Source organism: Pseudochaenichthys georgianus, chromosome 5 (genome assembly GCF_902827115.2).
Source record: "Pseudochaenichthys georgianus chromosome 5, fPseGeo1.2, whole genome shotgun sequence".
Taxonomy (NCBI): domain Eukaryota; kingdom Metazoa; phylum Chordata; class Actinopteri; order Perciformes; family Channichthyidae; genus Pseudochaenichthys; species Pseudochaenichthys georgianus.
The window spans coordinates 14,915,281-14,928,304 of record NC_047507.1 but is presented as its reverse complement, the minus strand read 5'-3'; the positions used below and the strand labels follow the sequence as shown (position 1 = coordinate 14,928,304).

The following is a 13,024-nucleotide window of genomic DNA, read 5'->3' as shown; positions in this document are numbered from 1 at the left end:
ATGTTAGAAAGGAGGTGAAGGACGTATAACAGTAGGGTTGATTTGACAGAAAAAATAAAGGTGAATTCAACCAGTGTGTTTTAGGAAAAAGGAATAACTAAGAAGGGCCATGAAACGGGAACATGGTTGACAAGGTAGAGATGGTTAATAAAGAAGAAGGACAAGAGAGTTGTTTTAAGAAAATGATGTAAACATTTAAATAACGAAGGACTGGGAGGCACTTGTAGGCAAGCAGACTATGATCACACACTTACTGATTCAATTCAACATTTTGAAAAAGCCACATTCAGTCTTTTTAAATGTATGTCTGCCAGCCAGCACCTCGGTAGAGTAGTGATACTTCTTCTCTCCGTTCTTTGAAAAACATCTTGCCAATTTTAAAATATGAATCATAGTCCTCGTCTGTTGGATCGAGGTGTCGAATTGGCACTTGTAGTTAGACATTTCAAATGACACCCAGTTCTTGGAGTGGAGAGGGCAAGGTTAGAGAAGAAGGGAAGGATGGGGAAGAATATTTTTAACAAGTATGAGCTGATGGCTCCTCTCCATAATGCTCTGCTGGTCTTCGCTGTTGCTGCTTTTGACTTGCGGATCCTCTCGTCACGAATATTTAGACATCTTTGGCAATTCCAAGCCTGGTTTCCTCTCCTTCCAGCAGCTTCCTGTAGGTGGCGATCTCCACATCCAGCTTGAGCTTAATGTGCAGCAGTTCCTGGTAGTCATGGAGATACTTGGTCATCTCGAGTTTGGTTTCGCAGAGCTGGGTCTCCAACTGAGCAATGACACCCTCGAGGGTCTCCGCCTTATCCATGTGGGACATCTCCATATCCTCCAGCTGCTGCTCCATGGCTGAGTTACGAGCCTTCAGCCCATCAATCTGGTTCTGCAGCTCTGTCACTTGGTTGTGGAAGGTCGTTATCTCGTCTTTCATGGTCTTCGTGTGTTCCTCGTTTTTGCCAGCGTGCTCCTTGAGGGTGTTAAACTTGCCCTTGTACCACTTCTCAGCTTCCTGGACGTTTCGGGCAGCAACCGATTCTATCTCTGCACGCATGTTGCGCAGATAAGCAGCCAGGTCGGGCCGGTCGCCATCCAGCTCTGCGGTAATCTTTGAGTCCTCGATCTGCTTCATGAGGTCAGCCACCTCTTCATCGTGCAGCTTCTTGAGGAACTCTATCTCGGCCACCAATTGCTCTATGCGCTTCTCCAGCTCAGCCTTCTGTAGTGTGGCGCCGTCAACATCCTGGCGGAACTCCCTCAGGATCATCTCTGCCTCTTCCTTGAGTGCTAGCTCTTCCTCCAGCTTTAGTCTCCATACTTCAACCTCTTCCTCAATGTAGCCTCGTTCAATATCAGCCGCTCCCTTCTCATTAGTCAGGGCCTCGATCAGCTCACGCACCTCTTTAAACTTGAGCTCGTATTCCTCTCCGATGCCTGTGTGGCCTCCCTTGTAGCGGCTCTGCAGTGCGGCTAACTCGGCTTGAAGAGCAGCATTTCTCTGCTCTAGCGCCTGGACCTTCCCGATGTATCCTGCAAACTTGACATTGAGTTCCTGCATTTCCTCTTTCTCGTTGGCATGTTGCTCGTGTATCTCTGTGCCCAACTCAACGGCAGTGCTGCGATTACCGGCGCGTCCGCGGTTATCATAGGAGGATCCACGGCACCGGGAAGGTGACGGGCTCTGGACCCTTACTTTGCTGCTGGAGCCTCTGACCTGCAGGCTCTTCTGGCTGTAAGAAGCAGCTCTCATGTTGTGCAAAATACTGGGTTTGTTTTTCAGTAATAACAGAAGAACAGCTGCTCTCTCTGCTTCTCTTTGCGTGGCTCAAGTCCCGACTGTGTCTCCCTCAGAACACCTCCGGGTTTTATGCAGCAATAAAGAATGTCTCAGACAGCAATGAAATTCACGCTCTGTTTTAACATATTTCAAAAGTGGATAATGACTGACTCTCAGAAGACTGTGGCTGCTTACTCTTTATTAGCTAACGCTGTACTGTTAGTGTCCAGGCGGGTGGAGACCACTCCCTGGCCTTCTTCGCCAGGATGTGAAATAGTGATCACATCATGTATAACTGCTATTTTTCATTTACTATTCACTTAGGATGGTAATTAAGTTGGGTGTGACAGGGAGGGAACCCAGTGCTCTGGTAAACAATGAATGTGCTTTGGCAGCATGTTTTGTACACAACTGTGTGACAATGACGATAATTCCCTTACCTCTCTCCACCTCAATGAACAAGTCATGCTCATAAAGAATAATTTACAATTACATTACAAACATAATTATTTCAGTGTCTTATCATGTCAAACTAACTATTTTAGAAAAAGCCGTGAAGAAAGGGCATGTTTCAGAACACCAGAACGAAAGAGGAAAACATAATTATAGAAAGATGTATTTTCCAGATATCCACAGAGGAAATGGAGTAAAATAGGAGATTGGATGCCCAGCAAGCGGTAAATGAAATGCCGAATTACACCAGCTATCAATATTGTTGCGGGTTTTATCCCCACAGCAGCTTTTATCAGTGGTTGAAGGCGGAAATTTCTGCTTGCCTAATCTACATGTAAATGTCTGATGTGTCACTCACTTTGACATACTGTCCCACGAAGTCGGTGACCTCTGAAGTGAAGCAGCCCGAGGCGTCCACAGGGCAGATCGGAGCCTGGTCCCTCGCGATGATCTTGTATTCAGTGCACACCCTGAAATCATCCTAGAGAGAAAAATACACAGATAAAAGGGTTTAGTGGTTGAAAGCATTTCTACTTCCCATTCATCAGTAATGCATATTAAAATGCATTAATATATAATAAAAAAAAAAAATTTGATTAAGTAATTCTATAAGACAGAAGCTATTTCATTTTTACACATTTTCCAAGGTTGAAAAAAACATCGCCAAACACTCGATTTGATGATTTGATGTGGCCATTCAAAGTAAGGTTGCTGTTAAATAACACACTTTAAACCGTGGAGCAGTAAGATGAGAGTATGAACTAGGTATGTTTGATGTAACTACACTCAAAGTGTTCTTTTTTTATATAAAAAAAACTGTTAATGGATTAGTAAATCCTTCAGCTTCAGCAATTATGAAAAGTATAAGTTGAGGACCTTATTATAAAAACAAAAAAAGGCATAGACTGCAGCCTTTTACTACATCTTGAAATTGTGATTGTAATTAAGTTGCATCTATAAACAGTGACACTGTATTCCAAGGTAAGGTTTTGTTTCACTCGCTCAGAGATATGTTATGACCTCATATCATACGCCTTGTTGAGCTACATACTTTGCCGTGTTGGAAGAAGCACCACTGGCATGTGACAGCTATGCATGAAAGGTCGGAGTCCTGTCCAGCTGTAAATGTATTTTACATATTGTATTTTAAATGTATTTTTTATGTTATTCAAACACCTTGTCAAGATCCAAGGTGGATGTTCCACAGGGTCATTTCACATCCAGTCATAACAACATAAAACTTGAAAAATGCATTTCTCCTCACTGTATATCTTCAGAGCAAATGTATGCATGTTTCAAATGTTCAACAACCAATCCACTTGAATGTGATCACTGGATAACAAAACTGTTACCAAATCGAACAAATTCTAACATTTAAATGCTAATGTATATGTGTGATGTTGATGTGAAGGGCTGCTTTATACGTCCCCATAGGGACTGAGCTGCAGTTAAATAAGCAGAGTGCAGAAGAGGAAGCTAAGACAGAGAGACTGAGCGTTTATCCACAGCTGGCTACAGCCGCAGGGGCCTCAATCTGCCTTTGGCAAGGGCATCTCACCTATTAGAAATAACCCAATACCTCTGATAGCACTGTAACCAGGGTTTCCATTACCTGGTTATTACCCCTTCTTTAAGCAAGGAAAGTCTGTTACAGTCAGACTTATTTACATCCCTCCGGTCATCATTTCTCTTTCGGCGACATTGAAGGTGTAAGAGACATGGATTTTTCATGTGCTGCAGACTATATCTTTTTGCTCAGAGCACCTGTAGTGCACATACGGCTAGGGGTTGTGTGGGTCGTAGGAAAACAAGACAGTGAGCTTTTGTTTTGGGATTGTGTGGGACGGTTTTTGGACTTAGCACAGCGCTGTGAAGCTTAGACTTTTCACAGTTTGTGTAATATTAGTATATGAGGCAGGCTGTACGAGCTGAGCAACTGCCACCTGGTCATGGCAAAAATGTCGAAACTCTTAAAATACCAAAGCAATTCAGCTATTTACCGTATTTTGATAGTGGAGTTAAAAAAATGATAAATAAACACCACTTTATGTTTCAAATGTATGGTAAATGTGAAATATTCCAAGACTCATAAACCGGACTACACTGTACAAATACATGATGCAGGGTTCAATACAAATATCCCATAAAACTATCTTAAGCATCCACATAAATGTAACCGGGTTAGTTCCCAAATAAACATAACAAAAGTTAAAGTAAACTAGAAGGAAGGTAAAAAAAACACGGATATAGGATTCAAGACCAGTGGGTCCTGATCATCCTAATTAATGAAATATGTTTGCCTTGAGCTTAAGCTTTGAACAACCAATTGTTTCAATCATTAATAAAAATCCTATTGTTTCACATACATTTCAAGAACAAATGTAGTTTCTGGTTAAGTTTAGTCCTCTTTTAAAGTGATAGATATCAATGACTGCATGTGCTCATAGAGGGACATGAAAGACAAAACAGGATTTTTTTGAGCATAAGATGCCGGGGAAGCCATCCACAGAGTTACACTTGACAGAAGATGGCCTTGTTTTCCTCCAGAGTGTGCTCCATATAAGCATCTGCAAAACTGGATTAACAAGCCTTCTAGTAGCAACGTTTCAGAAGTGTTTCTCAATTTCATTCCAAATCACTCAACGAAGTACATAGTATTTAAAAAGGAGGTGGGTGAGGCTCACCAGAGTCAGGTGGATCTCATGACAGTGACAGGGGAGCAGGATCAACAGCAAAGGCTGCAGTGTTTCCCGAGGTTGACTGCTTTAACCGGTGACTGTCACTCAAATATTCATCTGACAATTTCTAAATCCACTTGAACCACTCTTCACATTGTCATAAAGAAAACAGAACACCAAACACTTGTTTGAAAGGAAAATGTGTCACTGGTTTGTCTGTTCCTTCACTTATTGCCTTTTTTAAAAACAGCACTCATCTTGTTAACCAATTATTCTAGTGCAGCTAAAAACTAAACTGTTAGATTACATCCATTTTATATTATTATTTGACTGGTCTGGAAAACTTGTTGTCAAAAACACTTGTTAGTAGGTGCTAATTTTGTTAAACTGCAGTAGTGGTACTGAAACTATCAGCCAATAAACTGCATTCTTACTACTATTGAGTCATGTATCAAGTCAAAATCTTAAGTATTTGCTAGTATGTGCCTCAAACATATTATTTCTGTTTCAAATCATAACTTCAATATCTTTGGGCCTTTTTGTTCACATAGAGCAGGGGTGTCAAACTCAATTTCATCGCGGGCCATGCACATTAACATTATGGTTGCACTCAAAGGGCCGGTTGTAACTATATAAATATACATATATAAATATATAATATATATATAATTATATTACATTATTGCCTCTGAATTTGATTATTATCGGATAGGATAATAACTTAGCAATTAACTACGTCTGAAAGCAGAAGTCCAGGGCAAATAATTGTAAGTCTCTTCAGTGCGCATGTCACAAAACGAGATGCATTGTGGGACATGTAGTTTATGGGCAACCTGCTTCTGTAAAGTGGCATGTAACCGTATAATAAACATATTATATTCTTTGCAAGCTCTTGCGGGCCACATGAAATGAAGTCGTGGGCCAGATTTGGCACCCGGGCCTTGAGTTTGACACCCCTGACATAGAGAATGTCTATGGTGAATTTTGTTTATTTGTGATATCTTATAAACCAACAGATCCATCTCTTGATCTAAATAAATAAATACATGCAGTGTGGGACAACATAAAAGAGGACACTCACAGCTCCAAAGTAAGGTGCCTGGTGGACAACTCCTGTGCCCTCTTCCTCCTTGACGTAGTTATCCAACACCACCTGAAACGCTCCTTGCTCTCCACACTGAAGAGGAACAAGGAAGAGGAGAATCAGACGAACAGCGGTGAGTGGTGAGGAAGAAATAGAGCCACAGATAGTGAGAGAAAGAAAGATTAAAAGACAGATGAAGAGAGAGTAAACTGAGATGCCAATTTGTGGTCAGACAGGTACTTAAAGTGAGACATAGGTCTGTCTTCATATTGTGGCAAACAATATATATCACATGCAGCAGGCAGGAACAAGAACACAAACTACTAACCTTGGCAAAGTACGGGAAAAGAGGCTTGTATTTTTTCCCTTTCAGCGTCTTGCCTTGGAATCTGATCACATCAACACAACATATCATTGTTTCATTATCTGTCATTCACACTTTATTTGATCTAATCACGATTCAATCCCTCGTAAACAGTGTCCTCTGACTGTTCAGCTGTTCAAAATGTCTCTGGAGGAGGCTGTTGCAGAATGAAAGGAAGTCTGCAGATACTACTTGAGATTAAGAAATGTACTGACAACAACTCATCTGCATGTTTTGAGGGTAATAAACCTAAATAACATCAAACTTAAAGGTTCATGTCTAAATCATGCTAGCATGGCGACGTCAGCAGGTATATTCTTTAACATGTATTAGTTTAAACTTTTAATGGGGTAACATTGGCAAAGTAGCCCCCACAAGCACAACCAATGGGTGACGGTAGTGTCATCAGTTAAGAAAGTATTTGCTCATAAACCACATTTTAATTTAACCTGATTGAACTGGATAAAAAGTGAGGGGAGCATAAATCTGTCATGGCAATATATCAAAAGATTTGTCACATTTCACACAGACCTAAAATTAAAAGTATTTAAGGTATTCATTCTTTACGGGGTATTTTTGCAATAGGTTTATGTGTGCTTACTTGTCCAGGATAGTGTACTCGCTCTCCGACTTAAACAGAGCTCCCAGCCTGGCTTCCATCAAAATGTAGGTCTTCTCTGTGGCGTTATCTGAGGAGAAAAATAACTGAGTTTTCACACTTTGCTGCTTGCCTGCGTTAAGGGGACAGAATTATCCCACAGCTTCCTAAAAGAAACCCTAGCTTCTGTAACATGGAGGCACACTGAACAATGACATGAAGACAAATTCAAATGCACTGACGCGACGAGAATGAAAATCTTTAGTTTCACTGCTTTAAAGCATTATATACATTAAAAGGTGTCGTCAAATATAAATCTGCAAAAAATAGAGCATCACTGAATTATTCTTGGTATCAACTTATGTTTACATTATTTTGAGCATATTCATTGTCTTTTTTAATGCAAACTGTTATATTTCTTGAGTGTTTTATTTATTTTTGCTGCATTGGCCTTTGTATATTTAGTGTTTCATGGAGCAGAAACTGTGTCTGTGTTTTTTCTTTTCCCTTCTTTTCCTTCAAACCTCACAGATGTGTAATGAGGTGTGAAAAATAAATATTGATTGATTTTTTTTTGTGAAGGAGGTGCGGGCCATTTTTCAAAGTCTGCCACTTAAATAGCCCCTGCAGAATGATTTATGTTTATTGAGCTGAATTTCATGTTTGATAAACAACAGCTCATCCTACCTGGTTCAAATCCAGGTATCTAATAGCCGCGCTACATGCACATCTGCTAAAGCTCAAGGTCAAGTCCTGCTTCATAATAATACAGGGAGACGTAAAGTCAAGGTCAGGTAAAGACCCTCTCATGTCACCCAGCATGTGGGCTTATTGAAAAGTTGCCACCTCATGTAGGATAACGGTCTGACATTTTGGGAAACTGAACGCTACGGAAAAAACTGGCCAAATGGGGATTTTAGGAGAAAAAAGAGAGGGAAAGTTGGGAACAGGGACAACTGTTGTGAAGAGGGCGAATACCAAAGGGCCTGAGACAGGGAGGGAGACACATTACAAGAGAGGAGGGGGCAGCATCAATACAGGATGTTTCTTCCCCTCAGTGGTGTGACAAATGACTGCACAGCTCAGACCTGCTGACAGCCCTCAACTCAAACAGCGACAAAGGCAGTGAGGGGAAGAGATAGACAGGAGAAAAGGACAGAAAATAAGAACAACCAAGGACAAAAAACAGGTGGATGTGGATGCAAAGAGAGCGATAAGAAAATGAGAGGGAAAGAATTAGATGGAGATGGAGGGAGAGAGAGGAGGGGAGATAACAAGAGAGGCTGAGCTGAAAAAACCCTTCATTGGTATTCCGGGGCGGTCTCTCATGCAGCACAGCACAGGCGGTGCAGTGAGACGACAGTGTGTGCTTCAACAGTGCCCCCTGCAGGCCCACAGAGGCTGCTGCATGCTGGGATGAATCTAGGTCACCCTTTCTAAAAACCCACCAGTTCCTCGGGAACCAAAGACTACAGCAGGAGCACGACACAAAAACAATAGCCACCTCTCTGGAGTCATTTATTTATATATTTGAACAAGGACAACAGATTCTAACGTGACCCGATTTGTGGTTCATCCCCATTTTCTCAAGTCTGTAGCACACACTAATGTAGAGGACGTGCATTTACATGAATAAAACCGTCGATTTCAATGATAGAATACTTTTATTTTCTTATAGTATTAAAAGGATGTTCAATTTATTTTGTGTGTTTTTAAGACATTTTGCAGGTTTCAGGCAAGATTTCCATCACAGATTAAACACTGATTTCGGATCAAGCCTATAGAGTGCCACGGTGATGCGTCCTAAAACCCGGAAGTAAGCTGCGCATGGGTTCCTTCAACAAAAAAGCAATGCAATTTCTCCATAGGATTTTGGAAAATAGCTCGAAATAAGGTCTGTGGTTGACACACATTTAAGAGACGGATCACGTTTTGTTCAGCCGGATAATATCCTCATGTCTACCCTACTTTTATAATTTTCTAATCATAAATCTAATCGATAGATTTATGATCGATAGATTTATGATTTAAAAATGATATAAGAATAGTTCTATAAGAAGTCATTACTTATAATTACAAAAACACTGATGCATCCTTTATGCATGTAGTAACTGTAAGCAAGTAACTAAATGTAATTGTCTTTTGTCTGAATCCGACAGGGTGATTTAACCATGGGCCTGTTGTGCTTCAGCATGATGCTGAATGTGAAGTGCTTCTTAGTTTAACAATAACACAAAGAACCAGTGACAGAGTCCCTCAACATACAACAACAAAAGTTTTTTATTTCATCAGCTAGCACTAAGCCAAAGGCTGGAAGCTCTGCCAACACATTGTGTTAAAAATCCTTTCCTCGTGGTGCAAATGTGCAGTTAATTTGTTTTTGTTTGTTCTTTCTGATTAAAATCGCCCTTCAGCCAATACTTTAGTCCAGAACACTCACTCACGAGGGTTTCAGTAATAAAACGTTTGCCCTAGGCAATTCAAGCAGAATCATTAAACAAAACAATTCATCCTGGTAACTCTAGTAATCCACAACACAAACATGTTTGTGGCAGGATGTGTGAGCATGTGTAATAGTTATGCTGTTTCCCTATAATGGCATGAAAGTACAGACAACAGCAATAATTCTTGCAATAATCTGAAAGTATCCTGACTACAGGATAACACTGGGAACAGATTTGTACAAAAACGTGTTCTCAAACACAAACACACAAGCTCCACAGAGCAGCAATCAGTCCCAATCAGCACATCAGGGGACCTTTGTGTTTGCTCAGGGGAACAATCACTGATTTTCAAGAACAGCTGTACAAAATCATAAAGTCTTACAAAAATGTATACTTATAGTGGATTGTGGGGAAACAGCTACAAGACCATGTAAGATAAAAAAACAAGTTGCAAGTAACTGTTGGTAAAATGCTGTCCCTAAGCTTAAGTTAATTGGGATAAGCATTGTAAAGTCCGAGTTTGATTGACGTCTAATGATGCAAATGTCATCCATAACCAGCACAGTGTAAAGCTCAGCAGCAGCAGCTCACACTGACACAGCACTCGTCAGTCTTGGTCTCTCACCTTTGACCTTGACGTAGAAGAACTCCGGGTTGACACAGAGGGCCAGGTTGCTGGGCAGGGTCCAGGGTGTGGTCGTCCAGGCGATCAAAGACACATCCTCATCCCCCACCAACGGGAAGTTGACAATCACCGACGGGTCTTGAACGTCCTGGAGACAAAAATAAAAACAGAGATGAAGTCAATTCAGCATTTACATCCAGACAGTAAATTGTGTTAGTGGTGCTGCACTTTGTCACTCTAGGTGGGATGTGTGCAAACCTTGTAGTTCTGGTGGGCCTCGAAGTTGGACAGGGGGGTGTTGCAGGCAGTGGAGAAAGGCATGACTTTGACTCCTCGGTAAACCATACCCTTGTCGTACAGCTGTTTGAACACCCACCTATTCAATGATTAAAATACACATTAAACATTTAGACAGGAAGGAGAGACAAGAGGACAAACTGGAGACATGAAGCGTAGATTGCAAGAGGATGTTGATTTTCATTAACATCTCTGAACTCATGTGACCTCACTGTTTAAAACATGGCTGGAACCCATATTTACTTTTGGATAACAAAGTTAAATCTGCCGTAATGAATACTTTAAATTTAAAGAAATCTCAGATAAAAATGATTTTGTGTTTCTTAGAGATCACATTTTTGCCTTGATTGAATTCCTTGTATCCAAGTACAATATAAATGATGTGTCTTCAGGCGCACACTTGTACATGTAAAATGCCAAATTCTTACCAGACAGTCTCCATGAACCATGGGTAGAGAGTCTTGTAGTCGTTGTCAAAGTCAATCCACCTTCCCATTCGCTTCACTGCAGTCTGGAAAGGAAAATAATAAGCATTGGTTGAATGGGTAAGGGATATGAAACTCAATTAAAAACAACAAAAATTGCTCTTTTTTTGTTTCACTCACAACATCCAAGAATATCTTTATTTTCATAACTTTTTCATTCTTCAATTGATATTGCTACTGATGGACTTAAATCCCCAAATCCCATTTCAAAGTAATGTTGAGCATTATTGTGTGATTTGTTGAAAAATCACAAAAAACAAACAGTTTTACCGTTTTATTTGTTTACAATTTATCTTTAAAATTGGCAAGTTTCTTAAAAATATATAAAAAGATGACCTTGTTATACCTTAAAGGTGGGGTAGGTAAGTTTCAGAAACCGGCTCGAGTGCACTAAAATTTGAAAGTACACAGCTGAAAAGAATCCGCCCTTTCCTTCAGACTTCCTTACAGAGCACCTCCTCCAACACACATGAACGCGCACATGACGTCAGCAGACTGGTGAAAGTGGCCGCCTGTTGCTGGCGAGTCATTGAAGTACTGCTGCAATGCACGCCCAATGACGGCACGCCCAATGACGGCACGAGATACATTTGTGCGTGCACGAGATGGAAGGCTGACAGACAAGGCGGCAATCCAATCCGTTTAGCCGATTGGTTGTACTTTTTACAGTACTACGGCTTCCACAGATGACTTTTTTATGGATTTTTTGTCAAAGCACTTAAGATATTCATTGCTATCGGGATGTTAAGAGCATTCCATGGAATATAACAAAAAGTGTATCTCGAGCCGGTTTCTGAAACTTACCTACCCCACCTTTAAGTCACTGAGAATTGAAAGGTTTTTGCAAGTTTAGAATGAATAAATTATAACCTTGTCTTAGGTTTTTCTTGATTAATACAACTTGATATTGTTGATATCACTTTTTCAAATATTATAACTTTACTATCTTCTTAATGCTCATCGAAGCTGCTTCAAAGCCATAATTTCCCACACCGCCTTCATTGGAACACAGTCTTGAGCAGTTTCTAAAATTATCACATATTTTAACTGAATCCAAGAATCAGTTTTGAATCTAAATTGATTTACAATTGTGAGACTCTAAAAGTTTCACACTTCTAAAAAAAACATGTTCACACATTGTTCCTTCCTGAATGCTCACCTCCCACTCGCTGGAGTATCTCATGACAATGCCTCTGCACTGCTTGTTGTACTCAGCGATGCCCATCTTGGCCACATCGGCAGGCCCCTTGATCCCCAAAGTCTTGTCAATCTCATACTCCTACAAAGAAAGAAAGGAGAATGAGAAAAACAGAAACCCAAGAATACATCTGATAATCCACGCCAAACTTTCAGTAGTAAGTGATTTGAACAGTATTCAGAGAGACAGATTCTTACCACAGGCAGGCCGTGACAGTCCCAGCCGAAGCGCCGGTCCACATGGAAGCCGCTCTGGTGGGCGAAGCGAGTAACGACGTCCTTGATGGTGCCGGCCAGGATGTGCCCGTAGTGAGGGAGACCCGTGGCAAAGGGAGGGCCATCGTAGAAGGTGTACCTGGTCGGGAAATGGGATGTAGCCTTATTTGAATAAAAAGCTTGAAAGTGAATGTGAGAGGTTAAGGCAATATGACGATGATGACTGTAAACCTTTTCAGTCAAGTTATGAAGTCTATTCATGGTTTCATTGTATAGAAAATTACATTCACTGCCATCTTTGTTTTTAGCTTGCAGCAAGAAAAATGAAGAAAAGCCGTGTGTGTTTGCCATGTTTAAAAAGGTCATGCTGTTCCCTTTTATTGACACTGTCACATCAGTGGTTTGATTCTGTGTTCATTTCAGAGCAGGTGATTTGGAAGTGTTATTAAGCAAATACCGTGTTAAATCATTGTAGTGTTGGGGAGGGTTTGCTTATTCACTGCCATTTTGAAAATGATCAAATGTCATCAACACATTTAAATATGTTGATGGCTTGAAAGGAAACATAATAGATAATAAAAAAAACTGTATTGTGTTGAAACTTGTGAAAAAACAAGTACTGATAGTCATGATGATCAAATTCTGAACGTATTAAATGGTAACCGGTTGGTCAGGAGAAGCCACTTCTTTACTTGGCAGCAGAATAGCTTGACTAATAATCCCTTATAAAATTCCTAACCACTGCCAGAATTGAAAGATGTAGAAAGGTGTGACTGTACTGAACCACTGAATAAATGTTCATAATCATT

The 13,024-nt window shown here is 40.5% G+C and overlaps 2 protein-coding genes across 3 annotated transcripts in view; both read right to left on the bottom strand.

Moving 5' to 3' along the window:
* iars1 (isoleucyl-tRNA synthetase 1) overlaps positions 1-13,024 on the bottom strand; it is a 63,118-nt gene that overhangs the window by 46,137 nt on the left and 3,957 nt on the right. For both annotated transcript variants that reach the window (XM_034082683.2, XM_034082684.2), the window contains exons 3-11: positions 12,198-12,354; positions 11,962-12,081; positions 10,746-10,828; positions 10,279-10,396; positions 10,021-10,168; positions 6,955-7,042; positions 6,318-6,378; positions 5,987-6,082; positions 2,586-2,708 (exon numbers count right to left, since the gene is read on the bottom strand). In XM_034082683.2, coding sequence (XP_033938574.1) covers positions 2,586-2,708; positions 5,987-6,082; positions 6,318-6,378; positions 6,955-7,042; positions 10,021-10,168; positions 10,279-10,396; positions 10,746-10,828; positions 11,962-12,081; positions 12,198-12,354 — 994 coding nt within the window. The remainder of the gene's footprint in view (positions 1-2,585; positions 2,709-5,986; positions 6,083-6,317; positions 6,379-6,954; positions 7,043-10,020; positions 10,169-10,278; positions 10,397-10,745; positions 10,829-11,961; positions 12,082-12,197; positions 12,355-13,024) is intronic.
* LOC117446486 (vimentin-like) lies at positions 611-1,747 on the bottom strand. Its single transcript, XM_034082685.1, has one exon. It carries the CDS (start codon positions 1,745-1,747, stop codon positions 611-613), a length of 1,137 nt encoding a protein of 378 aa, XP_033938576.1.